General features: G+C 39.6%; 1 protein-coding gene across 3 annotated transcripts in view; it reads right to left on the bottom strand.

Moving 5' to 3' along the window:
• FMNL2 (formin like 2) overlaps positions 1 to 26,566 on the bottom strand; it is a 366,341-nt gene that overhangs the window by 85,242 nt on the left and 254,533 nt on the right. For all 3 annotated transcript variants that reach the window (XM_036743438.1, XM_036743440.1, XM_036743439.1), the window contains exons 5-6: positions 21,096 to 21,179; positions 17,688 to 17,840 (exon numbers count right to left, since the gene is read on the bottom strand). In XM_036743438.1, coding sequence (XP_036599333.1) covers positions 17,688 to 17,840; positions 21,096 to 21,179 — 237 coding nt within the window. The remainder of the gene's footprint in view (positions 1 to 17,687; positions 17,841 to 21,095; positions 21,180 to 26,566) is intronic.

The following is a 26,566-nucleotide window of genomic DNA, read 5'->3' as shown; positions in this document are numbered from 1 at the left end:
TCTATATACAGAAAAAGTGCATTCCCTAGTCTGTTCTATACACTAAGGAAAGCAAGGGAGAAAATGCAGAGCTGATAGTTACTAGAGTTCCTGTGGTTTGGAGGTGTGAGAGTAGGAATATAATTCTTGAAAATTATACCTAGCCAGTAAGTATCTGAGGTTGGATCTGAACTCAGGTCTTCCTGACTCCAAGCCCAGGACTCCATGTACTGTGCCACCTAGCTGCCCCACCCCAAACCTCTAGAGAAACCCAGTTCTGTGAATAGTTATTCTGTGATACACATATACACAGAGTGGGCAGTTTGGTGGCACAGTGGATAGAGTGCTAGAGCTGGAAGAAAACTCAACTTCCTGAGTTCAAATGTAGCCTCAGACACTTACTAGGTGTGTGACCCTAGGCAAGTCACTTAACTGTTTGCCTCAGTTTCTTCAACTGTAAAATGAACTGGAGAAGGAAACAGCAAACCACTCCAGTGTTCTTTGCCAAGAAAACCCCAAATGGAGTTCCAAAGAATCGGACACAAGTGAAAAATGACCTACCAACAATATACACAGAGTACAGGAGTAATACAAAGCACCAAATTATTCAGTCAGTAGACTATTCATTATTTTGTAAAACATTTATCTAAAACTTATTCTATGTGATACTATTACTTGGTGATGAAGCTGTTCACCACACATCCCAGCTTCAAACAAGATGTTTGCAAAGCTCAACAAAAGCAAAGAAAATGAAGGGACTGTACACTTGTAGTTCCTTATGGGGCCATATGACTTATGGTTCTAGGCTGAACACAAGCCTATTTTTATTCATATGATGTAATTTTACATTTGTACTTAACAATTATATATGTGTGTGCATTTACATTGATCTATATAGATATAACAAGTAAATGAGAAATGATTTTTCATGGCTAAGCAGTAATCAAAGATATCCATAATCACAGTGAAAATTTTGGAGTCAGAGGACCTCAGTACAAATCCTGACTATGCAATTTACTAGCTGTGTGAGTTTAGACAGATCACTCAAATGCTTTGGTTCCTCTCTATTCTCTTAGGTGCCTTCTAGCTCTAAGCCTGAGGCCTATGAAACACTGCTAAGCAACATAGGATTGCAGATTTGTTTCTGGAAGGGATGCAGGGGTAAATAAATTGACAGACAGATAAATAAAAAGATGTTTTATCCACACACACATATAAATATACATATACACACACATATAACCCTTTTTAATAATCCCTTTTCTAATAGACTATTTGTACATATAGCTCCATATCATAGCAATGGGGGCTCTGGGAAGTATAGTTTTCCCAGCTGGAAGGAGAGACTAAAGGATCTTAAGAGATGGGAGTCAAGGACTTTGGAGCTCTAAAGAAAGGGGCAGAGCCAGTGGTGGAAGCCAATTGAAAGGGAAGGGTATTGCTATCCTAGGTTGCCTCTAAGGATCAACCATAATGGCGAGCATTTGGATTTATTTATTTTTTTATTTTTGCCTTGCTGATCTGCTTAAAGAATGATTTGTCCACACAAAAAATTTGCTGTTTGCCTGAATGTGCCTGCTGCATGGTGCTTCTGGGGTCTTTATTCACTATCCATTTCCTCTCTCCCTGCCCCATGTCAATTCAAATATTTATTACTCGGGAATTTATTAAATAAGAAAATATCTAGCCTCAGACACTTACTAGCTGTGTGACAATAGGTAAATCACTTAACCTGTCTGCCTCAGTTTCCTCAACTGTAAAACAGGGATAATTAATAACACCTATCTCCCAGAGTTGTTTTGAGGATAAAATGAGATTGAGATGTATGTGTGTGTGTATGTGCGTTCATATATCACTTAGCACAGTTGTTTAATAATTGCATGTTTCCTTCCAACTATCTATGTATACCCATTTCCAGAAGCCTTACTGCTATGCTCTCTTGCCTCCACTTCCGCCAATCCCTAGCTTTCTTTAAGGTGCAGAGCAGGTGCCACCTTTCTACATGAAGGCTTTCCTGGTCCCCACAGCTACAAGTGCCTTCCCCCCAAAATGATCTTTCATTTTGTAAACAGTTTTCTATAACTGCATATGTGTGTATTTTCCCCTCCCTGATAGATTACAAGCTCTTTGACTGATTCACTTTTCTCTTGTCATTCCCCCCTGCCCCTACCCCCCGCCACCAGAGCCTACGATAATGCCCAGCATGTGATGGGTTGTAATGTTAATGGAATACGAAGATCTTCCCCATCCATTAATAGGTCTATGTGACCACATGTGTTCAATCACAGATGTCTTACTGCTTTGAGCACCAGCCCAGCTGTGACACATCCTGAGTCACATAGAGTCCATTGGGGGAGGAACTTGCCTAAAGGGAAGCTTGCTTGGGGAGGCTTGCTTGTAGGAAGGCTTTCACACCTTTTGGTACTAAGCTTATTCAGCAATGAGTCATGAGTGTTGTGATGCCTTCTGGCTCTGAGCCTATTAGCCAAAAGTGTGTGTGTGTGTGCACGCACATATATATATATATTCATATTCTGTAGTTGGTATTTTGCTTTGGGAGTTCGCTTATGAGAAGGACCTTTTGATTCCCTGGATGAGACTCTGAGTAGCCATTTGTTAAGAGGCCCCCCAACTACTCAGATGTTAGTGCTCTCTTGATCTGGTGGTATATGTAGCTGGTTGTATTACTTTGTTCAGACAGTTGGAGCCCTGTCTGTTGATCTTTATGCTAATTTCTCTGCTTGTATTTTCTCCACATTCAGGGTGCTGACCTTTCCTTTGAACTAGTGAATGTAATTAAAGTAAGATTGTTGACCCCTTTAAAGTTGCTTTCCTTTAGAAAAGCAAATCAAAGACCCTGTGCTAGCAGGCCATCCTGGATCTGCCAGGGTGCTTGCTAATACATGGGTACTTAATAAATGCTTGATGGACAGGTACATGCAACTGGGGGAGATAAAGATAAATAAGATATAACTCCTCCTCTTAAAAGAAAATATTCACATGCCACCTACTTAAGACAACACAAAACATGATAAGTGCATAAGAAAAAGTACCATGAGAAAAAAGGCAATAGTACTACTAGCTTAGGCAGTAACCAATCAATAAACACTTATTAATGATTTCTGTGTACCAGGCACTGTGCTAAGCCCTGGGGATACAAAAAAAAAAGCAAAAGTACAATCCCTCTTCAAGGAGCTCTACTCTAGTGGAGAAAACAATATGCAAACAACTATGGACATAAAAAATATTTTGTTGTTGTTCAACTGTTTTAGTTGCGTCCGACTCTTCATTTCCCTATTTGGGATTTTATTGGCAAAAACACTGAAGTGGTTTGCCATTTCCTTCTCTAACTCATTTTATAGGCAAATAGGGTAAAGTGATTTGCCCAGGGTCACATGGCTAGTAAGTGGCTGAAGTCCAAGGTCCAATTTGAATTCAGGTCTTCCTGACTCAAAACCCCAAGATCTATCCACTGAACCACCTAGCTGCCCTTTTAGACATATACAGGATAAACTGGAGGTAATCTCAAAGGGAAGGCTCCAGCATTAAAGGGGACCAGTAGATACTTCTTGCAGAAAGAGAGATTGTAGCTGGGGCTTGAAAGAACTCAGGGAAGTCAGGAGGAGGTAGAGCATCCCAGGCATGAGGGGCAGTCATTGAAAACTGAGCGTGGGGAGACAGATTCATGGAGAAAGATGTCTTTTAGCTAAGGGCTGTCAAAATTTCAACAAGTAGAAGTTGGGGGTAGGGAAGAAGGAAAGAATTCCAGGACTAGAGAATGACTCGCAGAAAGGCAGGAAAGGATGGAACGTGCCAATTATCCTGTTTGGCTAAAGTATAAAGTGAGTGACAAGAGCATGAGATAAAGCTCCAAAGATACTTTCCCAGCACCAGCTTATTGGAATGACAGTGGCTCAAGATTTCAGGAGCAAGTAGTGACCTAAGAAACAGTGCTTGGATCGGATGGCTGGTGACATTAGATGTGCAACAAATAGATAGACAGAAAGACAGAGGGACAGACAGACAGACAAATAGATAGCTGGGTCTACAGACAACTCCTTCCATCACTGGCCTCTCTTCTAGTGAATAAATGCTTTAGCTTCCATGCTGACCTCTCCCATACTCCTAGACCATCGCCCACAAGATCATTTCCATGTGGAAGCATAAATAGGAAGCACATCTTTGGAGTGCATGATACTGCTGATTAAATCCTTCTGAAAGTAACAAAAAAATCATACACACAGGAAGGCACCAAGAAATCTCATGCACCACAACTATCCTCACACCCTGGGCATGAGATTATACCCAAATCTTGTGCAAATAATTTTAAGTTATTTCCAAGTCAGCACTTTTACAGTGCTGGGGGTCTATACCCTGCCATTAGAGAAGGCAAGAAAATGGAACAAGCATTTATATAGTGCCTATTATGTATGTGCCAGGCACTGTGCTAATTTGATCCTCACAACCACCTTGGGACATAGGTGCTATTATCATCCCTGTTTTATAGTTGGGGAAACTTGGGCGAACAGAGGTAAAGTACTGTGGCCAGGGTCACAGAGCTAGTAAGTGTCTGAGGCCACATTTGAACTCAAGTCTTCTTGACTCATAGCCCAGAACTCTATCCATTGTACTGCCCGGGTACCTGGATCATTCAATCAATCAATCAATCCAATTACTGCTCCCCGCCTCTCTGGAAATAGAATTCTTCCAAGGTATCTTCCCCCTAAATAAGTACCTATGTATAACTTGTTGCCATTGAAAACAGGGTTTGAGTCTCCTATGTCCTTTTTGCTAATGGGATGGTTTTGATGCCAGGTGGACTTCATTAGGAAGAAAATGGGGAGCCTCAGAAAGTTTCTGAGTAGGGCAGTGACGTGGTTAGTGTTTTAATCATTGTACTCCTGCTACGTGATCAGCACTGTACTATTCACAGAGGGCTGTTACAAAAGTAATACTATTTTGTCCAGAAAATGTTGCCACGCAATCCTTAGATACAGCTGTTAAGAATCCATTTTCTAATAAGCTATTTATGCAGCAACACATTCAGTTATATTTACATCAATTTTGAAATCCCCTCAATGATGTCATTAGAATCAGATACAACTTTTTTTTTCAATGTGGATGAAATAATAAAATGGAAAAAGACCTAATCCTATACAAAGAGCTGATTAGGATACGAAGAATGAACAGAACATGAAGGAAAATGTCTTTGACACTTAGTAGCTCTCCCTCCGCTGTAGGGCCCTGGTTTTCTGCAGATTACATCTATTTGATATTCACTCAGAGACTCCTGAGAAAGAAATTTGCTCAGGCTGTTAGCTCACCTGCTGTCTTAATTACTCATGTACCCTTCCAAAGGCATAATAAAATCTGAATATTAGCAAGCCCTGTTAAGAACAGCTAGCTCAGAGCTCAAGATGCCTGTGGTTGAAATAACCCTTAAATGTACACTGGTATTCCCTGAGAAGGGAAAACCTTTCTTTGAAGGTCAACAGCTGCAGGCAACAGGTACAAAACCAAGATTGCTAAATGTGACAGAATTTGACTCCGTACCAAACAGAATTGGAGTTGGAAGGTCTCTTCACAAGGAACATTTTTTCTGAGACGGAAAGACCACGGAATTATGGAAGGAAGCAGTAGGTCCGGAAATAGGTCCCTTATTCCCTTTCCTTCCATGGCCAGAAATCTTCCAAAACTCTGAAGCTTTCAAGTAAGTTCTTAAGAATTAGCTTTTGTTTAATTTCACCCTGGGCATTTTTCCTTTCCTAAAATCAAAACATTTATCTGATCTTTGCTGTGAATTCTTTACCATCAGAAACATGAATGGACAGCAAGTAAAGTCATGTAAAGAAAGGATTAAATGAGCAGTCCTGAATATCATTCATAGTTTGAAATTTAGTTCCATCCTTGCCTTGGTAAATATATAAATACATATATGTTTATGTATGTATATATGTGTATGTACATGTACATGTACGTGTGTGTGACACCCAATGGCTATCATTTTGCACAAAATTGAGAAAAGAGAACTCTATTCTATCTTGAATCTGGTGAAGACTAGATTATGATTTCTCAATAAGAGCTCCCTCTAACAAAGCAGATTTGGCACCTACTCTGTAACCAACAGTGTTATTGACTGGGACAGCTGCCCAGGGGTCACACAGTCAGACTGTGTTAGAAGTGGACTTGAATGGAGATCCTGAGGCGAGTTTTCTATCCACGATGTAACACTGCCTGCCTCTCTACCTAATTACATTCTGGAAAATGTTGGTCAAAGTTTAAAGTTGATATGTGGTCTTTCTTTGATTTTAAGGCACTGAGTTTATGATGAATTTCTTTTTCTTTTTTAATAGTTACCCATCTATATAATAACTCAAATTTATATAACTATCCCTGTAAGGCTTACAGAGTGTCTCCTCACAATCCTATAATAAAGATTTGTGACAGTATCATTAGCAAGCAGTATTTCACAAATGAGGAATCTGAAGTTTAGAGAGAGTAAACGATATCCTGGAAAGTGTAAGCACCCATGAATACTACTCTTTTTACAAAGAGTGACGTCTGCAGCACCACATTTCTGAAGAGCAGTACAGTCATGTACGTTGTAATAAATCATTGACCGCACCTTTCTAACACCCTGAATAAAGGATTTCGTTACAGAATACTCTCTGAACCTTACACAGAAGGCCTTATAAGATTTTCACTCTTGTTGTCATTATGTTGATTTTTAGTCACATCCTACTCTTTGTGGCCCCATTTGGGGTTTTCTCGACAAAGATACTGGAGCAGTTTGCCATTTTCTTTTCCAGCTCATTTTGCAGATGAGGAAAACTGAGGCAAACAGGGTTAAGTGACTCGCCCAGGGTCATACAACTAGTAAGTGCCTAAGGCCAGATTTTAACTCAGGAAGATGAGTATTCCTGACTCTAGGTCCAGCACCTTATCCACTGTGCCATCTAGCTGCCCCTGTACCTTTCTAACACCCTGCATAAGGTTTTCTTTACATAATCCTCTCTGAACTTCCCATGGAAGGCCTCACAAGATTTTCACTGTCTAGGTCCTAAAGATACCAAGAAAGAGAGAAGTCAACTTGTATTTTCAACTTACAAAGTAAACTGAAATAATCCAATAAAATTATCTAAGAATTGAGAGATCAAAAATTAGGGAAAGACTGACCAATAATTAGGCATAAAGATTAAAACCTCCCTTGGAAGATGATGTTGCTGCTCAAGCCAAACTAGGTACCTGGCCTGCAGAAAGAGAGGACATCACATAATTAGACTGGATTGCGTTAGTAGTCCCTTTTTGTTGCCAATGTCTAGGCTGAGAGGAATTTTCTAAGGATTTTGGATCTGGGCTTCCCTTCTCCTACCCTGCAGACATTATGTCACCTAAGCCATATTTAGTCTATCAATTAAACTCATAAAAGATCTGATCCTACAAAATGAGGTCTCAACTTTTTTTACTGTCTCTATAAGCCAAGAGAAACAGAGTTGAAGTGGATGAATCCAGATAATTCAGAGGGGAAAACTCCAAACCGTTCTTGTCTAAACTACAAAGATCATTTGGGTAAAAAGTAGGTCTAAATTTCTGTCTAAATTTTCTGGAAATTGGATTCAACTCTCGATGTCCCAGTATTGCCACTGGGGACCTGATTTCATAATCTAGGTAAATTAAAGTTAACACTTACTTTGAGGAGACCAGACACAGCGACATCTTTTCCAGAACAGTAATTAGCATCCTTACAATTCTTGGGTAGCCAGGCGGTGCAATGGATAGAGTGCTGGGCCTACCTGAATTCAAACCCTGCCTCAGACACTTCTTAGCTCTGTGGTCTTTGGCAAGTCGCTTAACCTCTTTCAGCCTGGTTTTTAATCTATAAAATGAGAATAATCATAGCACCTACCCCACACTTACTGGGGTACCTGTTGCGTATTAATAGAGTACAACAAAGAACATGACACGGTCCTGCTTTCATGACACACAAAGGACATGTTGTTAACCTGGGCCCTTTGGATGTCTTGGTCCATACATTCATTGGAGGAAGCACGGCCTCATGGATAGAGCATTAGTCTTGAGTCAGGAAGACCTGAGTTTGAATCCCACCTCTGACACTTACTAGCTACATGACCCTGTCCAAGCTTGGAAGCTTGTGGCTTCCATTTTCCTTGTAAAAACAAGGGAGTTGGATTTGATAACCTCTAAAATTTGAGCCAGGATGACCTGAGTTCAATTCTGCCTCACTGTGACCCTGGGCAAGCCCCTTAATTTCTGCCTCATTTATCTTATCTGTAGAACAGGAATAATGATTGCCATCTACCTGGAAGGACTGTGGTGACATATGTAAAGTACTTGACAAATCTTAAAGCCTTCATTATCACGCCAGCTCATCATTACTGTTGTCGCTGCTGTTACGGAAACCTGTGTTTAGGTCACACTAAATTAGTTAAGCTGTACAAAAAGAATCAAAAGAAAATATTCTTAAACATAACACTGAGAGATTAATCTTCATAATTGCTTCCTCCTCTACAATCCTGTAGCCTCGTATTATCCTTTGGTACTTCACATGAGCTATTTTAGAATCACTGAAGGTGAGGCTCAGAGGAGACCTCAGAAATGTTCTTGTCCAATTCTCCCAAATACACACGGAGAGTTAGGGCCAAGATAGGGCTAAAATTTGTTTCTCATTTCCCAATCCAGCACCCTTTCTAAAACAATTTCCTCTCCAAAAGCCACGTTTTACAGATTTATGAGGTAACAAAGGCCTAACGAGGTTAAATGACTTGCCCAGAGTTCACACTGCTTGTTATATAAAACAATGTCTTATGCTTCTTTGTATTCCTGCACACCGTAAGGCCCTGCACACAGTAAGCACCGACTGAATGCTTTGGTGACGAGCATGGCCCAGAGGAAAGAGCACTGGATTTGGAATCAAAGGATCAGAGTTCAATCCCTCATCTGCCATCTCTCGTCCGTATGACCTTGGGTAAATCATTTCATCACGGCCTTCTTCTTCCACAAAATGAGAAGGCCGGACAAAATGGCCTCTGAGGTCCCTCCCTCCAATACTAAATCGATGATCCTGTGGGAACAGAGCAACCACAGGCTTGGACAACCAGGATTCGCCAACTCAACTCCTCTGACACACTGCCCAGCCCCACCTGTGGGAATGAGTTTGGCCAAAAGTACAGTTTCCATGGTCATTCCAAGCAGGACTTGCAGCTCTGCCTGGTCACAAAGGGGCTTGAATTACAAAAATCATTCTGCAGAAAAGACCTTCAGTGAGATGAATAAGAGTCCAAGGGTTAGCATCCTGTGAGTTGGCGCTAACCTCATTCTCAGACCATCCTTTTCCTTCCACGTGGAAGTTTTTCTACCCCTGGGTACCCCTGGGCAGACCAAGTATCGATAAAAAGTCTCAAGCTTTTGAAACGCTCCTACAACACCTCTCCAAGTTGCCCCAACAAGCAGGATTTCAAACTTCTCCAGATGACTTAGGAGAAAGACTGCAAGCACTCTAATGCCCAGGGTAGTTGTGTTTTTCCTCCACTAGACCAGTGTCTCTCCTCTCTGATCTCAGGCAGTTCTGCAGACAGGCTTGGGAGGGGAACTATAAGGATTTGGAACAAGTGAAAGATGACCTTTCTCATTCCAGGAAGTTTTGAAAACCTGTGAGTAAGTGGTATATACCCACAAGCAGGCTATAATTAAAGCCTATCATCATTTTCATTCTAACTGGGCTGTAAAAATATGCTCTGAGTTGAAACTTTGGAATGTACATTCTTGGTATGGATGCATCTTTTCCCCTTTTTTACAATTCTTAGACAAAAAAAGAAGCATATACAAAAAACCCAACACTTTCAGTTGTTTCTTGTTATGGATTTGCTAAAAAAGAAAACCAGAAGGTCATAGCTTATAGAGTGTTGTGCGGAAGTTTTCTGAATTTAGAAAAACTTTGGTGTTTTATTTTTCTGGATAGTTATGGCTTTTTTCTGAGACATAAAACTTCAGGCCAAGAGTACAGGATCTCTAGCTCCATAACCTTACTCCCCCCAAGATGGAAGAAATAACTTTTTGACGTTCGCTTTGTTCCTCTGTTTCCTTTCTGTCCACCACCTTTGTTTTTTCTCTCCCCTCCTCTTGCACCACTTCACTCTCATTTTCTTAATTTGGGGTCAATGAAAACGTTACAGGATCTACCATCCCATCACCTAAAGAGATAAATTCAAATTTTGTGAATCTTTGTCATTTATGCCTTTCTCTGTCATTTACATGTGGGTGTGCATGGGTGCGTACACGTGTGTGTGTGTGTGTGCACGCACGCGTGCACGCGCATGTGCAGAAATATTGACCAAGGAAGTTGTCAAGTTATAAGGATAGTGAGGAAGAGAACCATATGAAAGTAAACTGATATGCCTTTTCTAGGAGAAATGACCGTTGATTTGACTATGGTTCAAGAACTAGAAACGGGAAGGGAAGTAGAGGGCATAAATTCAGTAACAATGTAGTTGAAAAAAAGATGATCTGGGACTAAAGTGAGATATGACTGGAAACAAGCCTAGATATAGTAAACTGAGGAAAAAACCAATTATGACAGTGGAACCACAGGGCAGGAAATTCTGGGAGTGAAAAGGTTAAGTCCTCCAGGGCATGGTTTCACACTAGTGCTCCCTACACCATGAATAAGGTCCAGTCTTATTCCTCTTGAAAACTTAATACTGAACATCAATGCAACCACCTAATCTGTTTAATGATTGCTTACAGCCGAATTTCAATTAATAAAACATCATTACTTTTCTCTATGTCTGTTACCACCCATCAAATTGCCTTATTCTCCCTCAATACCAAATAGAAATATTTCCTCAATAACAAATATATACATATGTGTGTCTGTGTGCACATACATAAACATGCATGCATGCACACACACACGCACACACACGCGCGCACACACACACACACACACACACACAATACACTGACCCTGTCAGTGGATACCTGTTGTTTCTGTACCCAGAGTACATCACTGCCCTGCCACAGAGTGAACATATGCTTAATCCTCAATCTTTTTCAAGTCACAATTGATCAAAACCTTTGGTCCTCTCGGAGCTGTTTTGTTTCATATTCTCCCATAAATTGTTCTGGTTCTGCTAATTTAATTCTGCCTGAGCATCACAAGTCTCCATCACATCCCTCATTTCTTAGGGTGAAATAAAATGCCACAATTTATTCAGCCAGTTCTTTTTACAACAACAACAAAAATTGTTGCTATAAATATTCCTGTACACATGGATCCTTTTTTCCTTCCTTTACCTCCTGGTGCTACAGGCCTAATAGAAGACTCAAAAAGCATGTGTGGTTTAGAGATTTGGGGGGTAGAGATCCAAACTATCTTCCAATATGGTTGAACAAATTCACAACTCCACCAACAGTGCACTAGTGTGCCTGTTCTGCCATGATTCCTCCAGAAATTGCAACTTTGCTCTTCTGTCACTGTTTTCTATCTGATAGGTATGACAGAAAACCTCACAGTTCCTTCAACTTTCATTTCTCTGCTTACTAATAACTCGGAGCATTTTTTCCATACGGTTATCAATAGCTTAATTTGTTCATTTGAAAACTACCTGTTCATTTCCTTTGACCATTTATCTACTGGAAAATGTCCCTGGTAACTTTCATATCTTGAAGAAGAGGACACTATTTTCCAAATCAGTTATGCTCGAGACCTCTCTGTTGCCTCTTTAACCCCTTTAGCAAGCCATTCAATAAGTGCTGTTCATCTGAAACATCTCTCACACCTCTGTCTTCCTCACCATTCTCACTGCCACCACTGGCATTATCATCATAACTAGCATTTATATAGTGCTTTAAGGTTTTCAAAGTGCTTTACACATGTAACAAATACACATGTATTTGATTCTTTCTTTCTTTCTTTTTTTTAATTTTTGGAGGGGGGAAGGCAGAGCAGTTGGGGTTAAGTGGCTTGCCCAAGGTCACACAGTTAGTAAGTGTGTCAAGTGTCTGCGGCTGGATTTGAACGCAGGTCCTCCTGACTGCAGGGCCTGTGCTCTACTCACTGTGCCACCTAGCTGCCCCCTTTTTCTTTTTAATCACTGTATTTGATTCTTACAACCCTGAGAGGTAGATACCATTATCTCCATTTTCCAGACAAGAAAACTAAGGCCAAGAGAAATCATGTGACTTACTCATTTCTCTTTTCTTTGCCCTATCCTATTTCTCCTTTGAAAGCTATTCTGAACTAAATGTAAATACACACACACACACATATCTATATCTATATCTATCTATATATATATATCTACATCTATGTATATCTACATCTATATATATATAGACAGATAGAGAGACAGATTGATTTATTTATTTATTCCACTGCAACAGAATTCAACCTGAGACACTTTTGCAAGTTAGAATTAGAACTCAATTCCCAGAAGACTGTGAGGTGTTCTAGATGTTCCTGACCGTGGTTGACATTATATTGACTGCATCAGATCTCAAGACATTGGACAGCCTTCTGGAAGAGATCTAGAATCACTTAAAGGAGCCTGGCCTGTCCCAACACAGTAAAGACAAATGAATAAAGAATGTCTGCTGCCCAGATTTCAAATGAGTCCTAAGGGGAACCCTACAGAGCTTATCAAACAGTATGTGTACTTGGAACAGTTAAGGACAATGAGGCAAACCTAGAGTTGAAAAATAGAAGAAAGAGCTGGATTGATTTTGGAAAACTGAAAAGCACTTTTACTGACCTCATATTTCCCATAACAGCCAAGACTCATCTTTTCAATGCAAACATATCAGTAGTGTTGCCATACTGTTGAGACCTGAATCACCACTGCTTCTGAACAATTAAAGATGAGTACCACACAGCGGGTATATGGTGGCTCTTAGCAGGCTGCAGTATAACCAAAAAGGAACTTCAAAGAAGAACAGGGGCAAAGGATGTCATCGAAGAATTTTATGATAGAGAAGATGTGGTAAAACGAAAGGAATGAGAGGTAGATGACCAAAGCATTCCCTCCACTGCTACCCTTGTGATGTTGGAAGAAGGTGAGGAAGGTCTCTAGAACTGGGTGGAGGATGCCTGTGGCAGACTTTCAGAAGGAATTAGATGAGAGTTACAAAGGGACAAATGGGTTATGAAGTGCATCTTTGGAAGGAACTCCTGAACTGATGAAACGACAGATCCACCTAAGTATCTGAGCGAGAATTAACACACTTTTATTTTCACATTTCCATAATAAAAAATTTCCATGTTATATACACATGTAACCATATCCTTTGTGTATATTTAATGCATTTGATTAAACTAATTGGTTTTGTGTATGTTCTTCATTAAGCACAAAGATATTTTGACTGAAGATAAAATGTACTACAACCTTTAGGACAGGGCCAAATCCATATTTTCTATAGTAATGATTCAACATTTTAAGTAACAAGAAAAAAAGTAGTTTTCATGTACTTATGATACAAAATGATACATAATTACATGTTACATAATAATATACCATGTATACTAATAAAATATATAATAAATGCAAATGTAAAGATTAATTCATGCTTCAAGAATTCATATAATAGAGGTACCTGATATCATAAGACAAAATCCTTTTCCACATTATCATTTCCAAAAGCATTTCTGTTAAACTTGAATTTTAATGTATTTGGATTCTCTTGATATCTAGTGTTTTAGTCCAAGTCCTATCAGTCCTATGATACAAAACATTCCCAAGCTATATTTGATTATAATATTAGCTGTTAGTGTGGATTAGAAATTCAATTAGAGAGACTTAGTAGAATGTAATAAAGTATCATTGTCTCTTAGACCCTAAAAATGTTTTGGATATAAAAGAAATAAAGCCAATAAAACATACGTTAAAAGAATAAATTAATGCTTCTACTACAGTCACATGATTCATTAAAGGGTTTCAAAACATAAACTGAAATGTTTATAAAAACTAAGCATAACTAATAAGGACATACTCCGTCTCCGAATGATGCATCTTTGGTCCCTCAGATGGTGAGTCTTTGGGTGATGTCCCTAAGTCATGTGGTTTTTATATTATAATTGGATGAAGAACAAACTAAAATACCCTCCCCCATCATATACCATCAGTTCTTCTCAGAAGAATTTTATGTTCCTGATTAATGAGGTGTTTTTTAATTTGAAGCTTCATCAACACCATTTGAATTGAATCTGCTTCAGAAGCAAAATGTCAAAAGCAGCTCTTACGGTATTTTAACTAAAGATCTCTAGGCAGAGAAACCAATCTGGTGGTGGCATAAAAAATGAATCAAAAGAGGGTAACAGGAAGTAAATGGGTTAAGAGAGCAAATAGGGAAAGACAATCAGAATGAGGCAATTGTGAAAAAGAAGAAAGGGTCACAAAAGGAAAGCATAAAATGTCAAAGAAGCATAGAGGACAAAGAAGAGAAAGGAAGATGACAAGAACTCAAAAATCAGTTTATTCTTATGTAAAATTCAACATGTAATACATCTATAATTCTGATTTTTTTCCTTTTCAGTCTCAAATGCTGTCAAATGGCAAAGTCCAAAATTGACAGCCAGGCAAACATCTGTGGATCATAATTCTTGGACTGGACTCTAATTTATATACATTGTTTAAAAGTCTATCATATAAACCAGCAAGTAGGCCTGCTCATAGCAATCCTCATTTGCATCATAAGGTTCCGTGAATCAGTTTCAAAAGAAATTCAAGAATCACCCCTGAGCTTAAGCCTTTTCTGCAACACATTTTTTTAAAAAAAATAAACCTAATTGGTTTTTTTAATTTTTGCTAATTTCAAGTACAGCTGCCTCCAGGAAGCAACATCTTGTTCTCCTGTGTTAACTCTTTTCAAGTAAACTGAATTTCTATTATGCTTGATTTCTAGGCAGAAAGAGTGTTGACTGTAGAACCAGAAGACTTAGAATACAGTACTGGGCCTAAAAACCGGAAGACCTGAGTTCAAATGCTGCCTCAGACACTTTCTAATTGTGTGGCCCTGGGTCCTCGTTGGCCAGTTTCTTCACCTGTAAAATGAGATAGCAGCACCTACCTCCCAGAGTTATTGAGAGGATCAAGTAAGTTAATGTGTAAAGCACATCTACACATCTTAAAGCACTCAACAAATGCTAGCTATTGTTATTAATATTACTTCACCTCCCTGGGCCTCATTTAACTTCTCTGGGTAAATCGGACTAAATTATCTCTAATGATCTTCTCATTCTTTTCTTTCTGACTTAAGAAGTTGATGTAGCCCTAAATAAAAAGATGACTAGGCCAAACCAAGCTTGACCTGTATTCAATGTTTTGTTAGACTAGGTGCTTGCATGAGAACAAAGGGCCCTTTGACTTTTCTGAGAGGGGAAGAGTGGAGAGGGGTAGTAAAGAACTAGATATGACTCAAATTCTGATATTCCCAAGGGGAAACCCTGGATTCGGGCATGAAGGAAAAGTGAAGGCAAAGGAGAAAGGGAAAAGGCATTTATAAAGTGCCCACCTATGTACCAGGCACTGTGCTAAATGCTTTACAAATATTATCTCATTTGATGATCCTCACAGCAACCTTGGGAGGGAGGTGCCATTAAATTATTCAGTTGAAGAAACTGAGGCAGACAGAGATTAAGCGATTGATCCCAGATTACACAGCTAGCAAGTACCTGAGGCTAGATTTGAACTAAGGTTTTCCTGACACCAGGCCCAGGGCTCTATGTGTTATACCACCACAGCCCAGATTATTACTGAGAAGCCTTCAAGAGTGAACTTCAAGGTATGCAAACCTGCAGCTTTCATTCTGGGCTTAGATTATACTTCATTTGACTTCCCTAAAGTCAAATAGTCCATATTACAATGGAAATATATTGATTTGAATGTCAAAACCGTAAGATCTTGATTTAATTATTAAGATCCTCTCCTATACATAACCAAAAAAATCAAGAAAATGAGAAAAAAGACAAAATAAAGAGGAAGAAAAAAGAATTAGTAGAATAATGAACATCCAAGAGTTAAAATTCATATACCACTGACACAATTCAACCATCTTGACTCTGCAACAATTTGTGAAACTATGTCCTAGACATGACCATGCCTACAACAGTATCCAGTCATGCTAGCTTATCAGCTCTCACAAGTTTGATGACATGGGACTGGTTAGTGAAGATTTTTAGTTCAACTCAGTGAACTCAGGAACAGTCATGAATGGGGTAAATATTTCAGCTACTGCTATTGCTCATCAGAATTTTTTTTTTCTCATGGGGAAGAGGAGACATTAGTCATTAGTTTAATCTAATGTTTCGTCAGTAAAAAGATACTAGAACTGGCTTCTTTTGAAAGAACCATAAAGCACGACATTCCTTATCATTAAAGACAAAAACCACTCAAGGCTAAAAGACAGAACCTACTGAAGGCATCTCCTTGTAGTTCATTACCTAAAGCTGACAAATCTCATGAATTTACCCATTACACCACCCACACACACACACCCACACACACGTACACACACACCCCCGAGTTCCCGTTGAGTGAGGGGAACCAAGCAAAGCTGAAAATGGGAACAGAAAGCTTTCTTAATTCTCAAGGTACTTCCAAAATTCTCCCCCTGATAAATTTTTTTTAATGTTTCTGTATCATGAGCCCTTTATCTTCCCACAGATCACCCTTTGTTTCCTTTTTGTGCAGAGTCTTGAGTAACTGCTTCAGAAAGCTTAAAGAAATTTAGCTGATGTGATGCCAGCTTAATATTGTACACCATTTATCCAAATTCATCTTCTACATAGTACCCCAAGTGATTTTTCTAAAGCCCAAGTCTGATCATCTCATTTCACTACTCAGTCAACTCTGGTGGCTCCCTACAAAGCTGAAATTCAAACTCCTTTTTGGTATTTATAGCCCTTCATAATCTGGTCCCAACCTACCTTTTCATACCTTATTATACATTACTTCCCCTCTCACTCTACAGATCACCCAACCGTCTTTTTTGTTATGCCATAGCTACCATCTCTGTGACTTTCCACATGCTATCCTCCATACCTAGAATTTCCACCTCGCAATGCCCCTAGTTTCTTTCAAAGTTTACTTCAAGCATTATCTTCCATACAAAGCCCTTCCTGATACCCCATGCACTAGCCCTCTCCTCAAATTTACTATGTACGTATTTTATACATTACTATATAGGTATGTGTTGTTTCCTTCAGTGGATTGTAACTTCTTTGAGGACAGAAACTATTGCTTTTTCTTTTCTTTTTTTTTTTTGAGGGGGGTTGGGTGGTCTTTGTATTCCTGTTGCCTAGCACAGTATCCTGGCATATAGTAGTCAATTTATAAATCTTTGTTAATTGATCAATAAATGCCAACTCTGACTTATGGTTTGATTAAATGACTGTATCTCATTTCTTTCTGTTGAGTAGAGACAGAAAGAGTGGTAGCTCACTATGCTTCATAACGTGGGTCCCTGGAATGGCAGCTATCTCTGACAGGAAAAAGGACTTCAATGAAAATGGGCAGTACTATTTTATAAATATAACAGTCACATTTCCGGGAAAAAAAAATAAAAAACAAAGCAAGTACTCTGCATACCCAATAGGCTTTTAATAAATGTCTGTTGAGCAAATGCATCAGAGTACGGATATGTCCTTCCTGTCTGCTTCCTGTTCCTATGTTTGCTGCCTGATTAAAAGGTCTTACCGTAAGGTTGAGTGTCTTCCAGAGCGAGAGATGCTATTTCCAACAGGTGAGGGTAAGTTGCTTCCTCTGTGCAGGTCTTCAATGGACCTGCTCCATGGTTTAGATTTCTCCACTGAGTTTTCCACATTGTTCTCCAAACTTTCAAAGTCAAAACTGAAAAGAAACAGATTATTATCCTGGAGGCCTGCAAAGTGACATACAAATACACACATAGATGTGCATAACTTCCTCTTCCTATTAAAAATCTATCCTTCCTTCGTTCTTTCTATACATTTTGATAGGAACAGTAGTAGTATGTTGCATTTTGTTGGCGTTCAGTTGTTTCACTTTCGCCCAACTCCTCCTGACTCCGTTTTGGGGTTTTCTTGGCAAAGAAACTGAAGTGGTTTGCCATTTCCTTCCCCAGTTCATTTTACAGATGAGGAAACTGAGGCAAACAGGGGTAAGTGACTTGCCCAGGGTCACACAGCTAGTGTCTGAGGCCATATTTGAATTCAGGTCTCCCTGACTTCAGGCCCAGCACTCTATACCTTTGAGCTCCTGACTCCACCTAGTTGCCCCTATATGACATTATATAGCACTTTAAGGTGCAAGGCTTCCTTTACAATATGCTATGAGGTCAGTAGGACAAACGTCATCATCTCATTTTACGTAAGAAAACTGACTCTCGGGAAGGCTGACTTGTCCACAGTCACAAAGAGATGTTCAAACCCAGAGGGCCTAACTCCAAATCCACAGCTTTTTCTACTATCCCACATGGTTTTCTTTACTACACTAAGTCCCAGCTGGAGTGAAATAGCAAAACAAGTTATCTAAAAGGAGTTCATGTGAACTGCAATAGGGTATTAGTTTGAAAAACAGACTGTGGTAAATAATGAACCTGGACAAAAAGCTAAATGAACAGTCCAGGGATACAATCTAGGAACAATTAAACACTCGCGTGTTATTTTTATGTTTGTGTAAAAAAAAATAACAAATGCTGATTTGCCAAGTCATGACATTGCCATAGTAGAGGGGGAAAATATAGATCTTACAGCTGTCTTCATTTTCCTTTAACAAATCAATACTTTGCGTTTGTACTAATTTATTCCTACCCATCAACTGTGACTGAGTATTTCTCCTGGTGTGCTGGCAAAGGGACTCTCCAACCATGTGTGATACATTACCATCATAGTTATAGATTCTCTTTGATTTTTTAAAAAACTCTCCTCCCAATGTGTTGCTGTTTAAAGTAAGAGACTGTTGTTTCCCTGACATTTGTTGAGGTCTTTATTAATGTTAGCCATGTTGGAATGAATGGCAAGTTAACTTGCTCACACATATACCATTTTAGAAACAGATTTTTTTTTTAAAGAGGCATAGTTTTGTATCTAATGCACATTTTCTAAATCTTGTTTCATTAACTGTTTCTGTGTGTGGTTCTAATCATTCCATTTTACTAGAATGAGTATAACTGTTCAAAAAATATGATCGCCCTTCAATCACTAGAAGCCTTCAATGGATGGGACAAACTGAGTGGGCCTGGTAGAACTCTGAGGCAGTGTGCTCACAGCTCTAAAAAGAGGGATGCTCTATGGCTTTTCATCATGCCACTGATGTGGCTCCTCTGAGGCCCTGACACTGCAAAGACCTCTCTCTAAGATCCTTTCAGCTGCCAAAAGAAGCCACAAGTATCAAGGTCAAAGGAGCTCTTCTCTGTTCCAAAAAAAAATGGGGCATGCCACTGATCATAAGAAATCCTTTTGCACTCAGATTCTTCTTGTTACCTACATTTCAGGGAAGAAGCTAAAAGTATGCCTTCTATATCTAACAGGAGTAAAATATAAAGACTCCATGAACAAAGTTCTCATAATACACAGCACATAACTTCTTTAAAGCCAATAACGCTTTTTTTTTGTCTTTGTATCCCTAGTACCTGATACCATACACAAAGGTATTCTGTAGGCACTTAATAAATGGTTGTTGAATTTAACTGAATTAACATAAGATGTGGAAATCTTTAACTGAAATATTATAGGAAAAAAATAAGAATATGAGATTGGAAACCAAGATTTCAAATTTTATTCCTTTCTCTGCTATAAGTTCAATAAATAGCTTAGAAATGTGGTACTAGGTGCCCTTGTCCATCATACGTAAAGGAATATATGCAAGACAGCGTGGCATAGTGGACAGAGAGGGGACCCTGGAATCGAAGTAATTTGTGCCTCTTATATATATAATGGTTGTGTGACCCTGGGCAAATCACTTCTCTCTCAGTGACCTAGGTAACTAAGACTGTAAGTTGCAGAGTATCTGCTGGCTTACACTGGTAAGGGGAATTCCCTCACCAGTATCTCTTATACCAATGAAATAACTGTTCTGGTCCAAAAAAGGTGGGGAGGGGTGGAAATATTTGTGAGAATAATCAAGTAAGTATGGCAGAGAAGAACTATTATTATACACATAAAGAGTTAAACACAATGTATACATAATATATAGTATGATATATTAAAAAATGTGCCTGGACCTACTTAGTCCTTTCTTCCACTCCATAAACATAACCCCAAATTTAAAAAATATGGACCATACATAAGAGGGTAATGTTATTTTGACACAGACATGCAGTGAGAGAAGAGGAAGTTGGCAGCTGGTTACAATGGAAGTCGATAAGAAACAAACTTTGGAAATGAAAACTATGAAACATGGCTTATATTTTATAGGATAATTTCTCAAGAGAGCAACAACTTGCTCATTTGTTCTTCTGGGTCTGTCCCATATGATTCGTGGGAGGCATCAAAGCTGAAACTCACTAAGCAAGTTTTGGTATTTCAGTTTCTTCATTTGCCAGGTAGGAATAATTATAGCTTTCTCCAGACTACCTCTCGGAGAAATTATGAAGATTAAAGAGATAACATTAGTTAAGGACTCGAAACATCACACAAGGCATTGTTATTAAAAGTAGCATTAGGAAAAAAACAAACTACCATCAAATTCTAGATGAAAGTTCTTTCAGTGAGGATCAAGATGCAACCACATTTCCTCCCTAATTTGTGCATGTATATATTTGTACATAGAGAAAAAGATCATTTCTCCTTCAAATGCGGCTTTGTTGAAAATCTTACCAATAGTCCAGGTAAAAGGAGGAATCTATAAACTAAAACACAACATATTTAGCCATAATTTTCAACAGTATTTTTAAAGAGGAATGGATCCTCCTCCAAGGGCCCTTTTATCACCTGTTAGATTCCAGTCTTGAAGTCACCTATAATTCCAATTAGATAATTTGTTCCAAGCTACAATAAACTTCTTTAAAAACCACCACATCTGCTTCTACATTTCCTCCTCCTAAAGCAGTACAGAATTGTGCCACTGAGTTTCTTCTTCTGTAACCACATGAAATCCCAATGCATACAAGCTTATTGTACTTACGTTACCGCGTACTGTGCAAATGACAAATATTCCACCAGAACATCAAGACCTTTGTTCTCTTCATTCAAAAACTCTCTGACCCATCTGTTAGAAAAATCATTAGAGAGCAGTTCACTTTATGGTGTTCTACTGAAGGAAGGGAACAGTGGAAAACATTTTCTCAGAAACATTCATTGTATGAAAGGAAATGTGGAATAAAGCCCTTAATCTTTCACATGAGTTAAAAGTAGCCTTTTACTTATGGAAACCAAGGCAACCAAATCATGACACATGGAAGGGTGTAAAATTTATACTCGTGCCATGCATACGTTTTACTGCTTGGAAGGCTTTAGGAAACCTCTATGGAACTTTCTAAAAAAAGAAACCTGGTACATGTACTTTTTTCTACCACAAATTGATCTGCAGCGTACTTGGTGAAGGGGCCAAGATTATATGGGGAACTCAGCAAGCTAGTAACATGACGACACAACCACCAAAGTACAGGCCTTGTTCCAAATCCACACTCATCTCCTTTCTGGCACACCAAGCTGTAGAAACCACCAAACTATCCAACGTCAGGCCAGTGTTTATGGGCTTCTTGAAATTCAATAGGCATAATGATTTGGCTTAATTTTTTCCATGAACATGAAAAGCTTTGAAAAAGTTACAGGCACCACATAATATTTGCCAGGATATGACAAATATAATCTTTCTTTTTAAAATGTATTTTTAAAGCATACATTATTTTTCTCACTGAATTCATTAGTATAAGTTGGCATGATCATCATTCAAAGAAGTAGTCAGAGAAATAAGTAACTAAGTAACTAAGCAAATAGTGTATCAGATCCATTGTGGTTCAGTGCTCCAATCCCTCTTGTGTCACTGGCTTTAGGGTTAATCCTGAAGGATCTGCTCAGGGGTTCCATGTATTTATTTTCTCACCATCTTCATCTCTGGAAAGGGGATGACTTAGGATGCTTGGATGAACCTTAGCCAAAAACCAAGACCACAAAGGTTAACTAATGAAATATCTACTGAACTGATAGCTAGAAGTCATTACTGCAAAATGGGTTCCAACAGCGTTGCATTCCCCTTGTTATTAATCTTCCTAAGAAGTCAGGGCCCTAGTTACTATAGTGTGTAGTGATATCTTCTGCAGATGATGCAGGCCAACGACATAAGACCTTTCATTCACCCAGAATGGGAGTAGGGACAAGAAGATAAAGAGATTGCTTAAATGACTGATGGATATTCATGAGTATAGGCCCGGCCTCCAAAGGAATTCTACTAAGTCCTGTGTTTTGCTTTGCCTGAAGTTTTCAAAGGTAGCTGGAGTTTGCTCACCTAGATTAGAATGTCCAGATGCTTTTGTCTACTTTGGTATAAATCTCTATAGCCTCTAACATCTGTAGGCCATCCGGAACCAGTCAGTGACCTAAACTGAGCTTGTTGTAGGGACTTTAGCTAGACATAAGTGGCTTCCCAAAACAGGTCAAAACAAGGGTTTGGGATGGCCACGAAGCAATGAAGCAGAGGGCCCATAAAGCTCATTATGAGTATGTGTTCCACTGATGGTTTTTATATTATTCAATAAATGCTGTCAAAAAAACAGTGATGTGAAAATGTGATAAATCCATGGTTGACCTTGAGTATAGACGAATAACAAAATGACTGAGCTTCCTACACTGTAGGGTTCCCATCTATGCCTGCTGAGGGAGGAGGCCATAGGGGAAGCCTGGAATCCGTCCTTCCCATCTTCTCTTATCAGCCTTCAGCTCTAGCCCATCTGGTTCTATCCTGCCCATTGTCTGGATCTAGGCCTATGGCGACCTCTAGAAAAAGAGGTTGAATTTGCCTCTTATTTTCCACTTAAGCTATTCCGAATAGGCCCCCTGTGATGCTCATAAGACTACAGTATTAGTGTGAGTCTCTGATGTGTACATGTTTGTGTGAGATGTGAGATTGTGACATACTCTAAGAACATCTAGGAAACACCATTGATTATGACTAATGATATGACTTTGTCATGAGAACTATACCAAACCAGATCAGCTGAACAACCAGTTATGTGATCTGACAGTATCTATTGCCAGATTTTTTTTTAAATGTAATTTATTGCAACTGTTCCTCCAGTGATTAGGCCTTGGGGCACATGGACAACTTTTAAATGTTGATAATTAGAGGTTTAGAAATCACACACACACAAAAAGAAAAGAAAATGGCAAGCAAACTGGAGACAATTAGACTAACTCTCAAAATCTGATTCTCAGTTTGCTCTTTAAATAAAACCTCTTGGCTTTCCTACCATTCCTACTGATGGGCTGGGGAAAAGAAGATTTGCATACAGATTTCAGTCAAAGGTGGACATTTAAAGCAAAGTACCAAGGCCTTCAGCCCTTCTAGAACATCTAAATCTCAGTCCTCTGAAACCGCACGGCAGAAATACTGCCAAAGGTTACCAGGACCCTCCACCCACTTAGTATATACCTTATATATACACATGGCTATTTATACACTATCTCCCGCGTTAGAATATGAGCTTCTGGATGGGGGAACCATATTTTTGTCTTTCTATCCTCAGGATTAGCACAGCACCTAGCACATGTTAATTGCTTAATGAACGCTTTCTGACTGACTGTTGATGTGACACTTTCTAAGCTCCTCCTGGGAGGGTATCTAGATCGCAGAGCCACAGCTAGTGAGAGACCCTCCCCACCCACCCCAAAAAAAAGCATAAGGTGACAGAATGACACTAAAGAAAGAACATTGTAGTCAGAGTCAGAGGACCCCAGTTTCATTTCCTGGTTCTGTTGCTTACTATGCTGGCTACTATGTAACCCAGGACAAATCACTTAACCTCTATGATGCTCAGGTTTCTCATGTGTAAAATGAAGAAGATGGACTAAAAGATCTCCAAAGTTCCTTGAAGTTTCGATCTTTATGGTCCTCAGGAGGAAAAGATAAAGCACGCTGACTGAGGAATACTATGCAATCAGACTCAAATGTCAATTTGTATACACTTTTCATACATCTGCATACCAAAGTCCTCACTCTTTATAAGAGTTAATTACTTCTAAGTGGCATTCTTGGTCCTTTCCCACCCTTGGGCATCAGAAGTCTAAGTCTGAATGAGGAGTCTCCCCCAGGTACATTGTTGTGTTGTTGTTGTAGTAATAGTTCATCCTTAGTTCTTGAAAAGGACCAATGATATCGGCAAGGTGGTGTCTTGATTTGGTAAAGTGGATTTGAGTTAGGCAGAGCTGTGCAAAGTCATCAGCCTCACTCTCTCCTCCAGAGTCATGGGAGTCCAGTGGCAACACATAGGTCAGGACAACTGTCAAGGGCCCTGGATGCAGTGGAAGACCTTGGCCTTTCCCAGGTCTCAGTTTGTCTGAGGTAACACCCATTCAGTAATTAGAGGCTGGGTAAGAACTGAGGCAAAAGATGGCCTAATTTGCCTTCACAAAAGAATCAACCTAGGAGAGAAAGACCCTCAGAGTTCCAGGCAGAATAAAAGGATGGAGGATGTTCCTGTATTTCTAATGGGCATTCATGCTATGGGTATGAATGGGTATGCATGCTATGTAGACCAGGGGTGTCAAAAAAGAAATATATAATTATGTGTAGCTTTCAAAGTCAGTAAGCAGCCTGCAAAGATCCCTACGTCCAGTTTAGTGATCTCCATTTGTACTGGAGCTTGACAGCACTGGTATAGATTACAGGAGATGGCTGCCTTTACTGCTCAGGTGTAGTTCACAGTCCCTGCTCCACCTCCAATCCAAGATTTACCCACACTGCCCTGGTACTGTGGCCTTTCAGTAACCAATTCTAATCACCATATGGTAGAACAATGACCGGGTCCTGAAAAAGAAGCCACAATTTACAGTGACGGGGGATTTCAGAATGACTGCTGGAGCAATAAAGGGACTGTTACGTGATCAAGATAGAAAGCAGTTTTCCACTTTTGCCCTTCATCCCCTGAGGGTGCTCAATCCTTACCTCACTTCTTCTAGTGTATGACTCTAGGGTGTTTGGGGGTCTTTCGTTTGATTGCTTTATACTGAACCTTAAGTGCCACTTTCTTTATGAAGCCTTTCCTGGACAGTCTGCATCCTGAACTAGTACTCATAAAATGTCAAGAGACCTAGATAAAGGCCCCTTGCATCCTAAGGAGACCTCCTATGGAAAATTCTGAGAGGACACATACAAGACTTACACAGGTTCGAAAGGTGTGGGTGGGTTATGATCTGAATGGTTGGAAGGAGTACCCACTTTGATGAAAGCAGATGCATTAAAGTATTTAAGTTATTGAGTCTGTTGAGGGAGGTGAGAAGAAAGAGGGAAAATAAACAGATAAGATACCAGTCACATACTACTTTATTGAATATAAATATATGAGGAGAAGTTGCCTCGCTTTTGCAGATCTGGGTAAATGATTCCTCCCCAACTAACACCATACTCCAATTCTTCATGGTAACCCACAGTAGGGAAGGAGGAGGGTTTCTTAGGCTATGCCAGAGGGGATCAAGTTCAGGCAGGTTCTACCAAGTTGCAGGTCTGTTTCTAAAGAGCAGCCAGGCTAAGTTCAGAGAAACTCTTCATCACAGGGTTGGCCACCAAGTGATTCATTTTCTTTAGCCAAAGCAATTCATTAAGTATCTACTAAGGCTTGGTGGGTGGAGGGGCTGTCATCTACACTGGTGGAGTCATAACCACATGGATGAAATCACACATCCTTGAAGTACCGAAATATGTAAATAATCATGCAAATGACTTAGCCATAAAATCAGGGTTCCCACAAGCAATTGCTTCTTTTTTTTTTAAACCACCATGCATGTTCCACACATTTTCCTATACATCTCTCTTTACAAAAGGATTAAAATTAGGTAATTATACATTTTGGAAACTAGAATTATTCCTGGCTCTGACGGCACATTATTTACTCAATACCTCACAGCTTCAGGGTAATTATCTTATGTCATAAATTTGCATTTGGGCATGTCCCAACTAAAAGAGGGGTTGTCAGGAAGACATGAGGGACAAGAGAAGGGGAAAAGGAGAATTAAAAAATAGCTGGGACAAAAAGTAGGAATGTGGGGCGAGTACAGAAGCCACTACTCATTGTTTCTGAATGGTGTTTAGGCCAACATTCCTCAGTTGCTCTCTCTATGACCCAGGAAGGGATAGTAGAAGCATAGAGCTGAAAGCAAATTCTGGACATATTCTCTCCTTTGGAACATATTCACCTTCATCCAAGACTCTACAGGCACCAGTGGTAACCAAGTCTGCTGAAAAGACATGGGCCAGAATTAATATCATTATCATATTGGTGGCCAGCATTGGACATTCCTCTCCTTCCTTCCTCTGTCCCAGCTATGGTTCTCATTGCAGCCTGTCAGAGAAGGCGGGAACAGGCTCCATGGTTACCTTCTTGGGCTTGCCCTCCTTCAGCTAGCCATGGCCCCCCACAGCTGCTTCCTTCATCTCCCTAG

The sequence above is a fragment of the Trichosurus vulpecula genome, chromosome 2, assembly GCF_011100635.1.
Source record: "Trichosurus vulpecula isolate mTriVul1 chromosome 2, mTriVul1.pri, whole genome shotgun sequence".
NCBI classification, from domain to species: domain Eukaryota; kingdom Metazoa; phylum Chordata; class Mammalia; order Diprotodontia; family Phalangeridae; genus Trichosurus; species Trichosurus vulpecula.
This window is presented reverse-complemented; position numbering and strand designations above follow the sequence as displayed.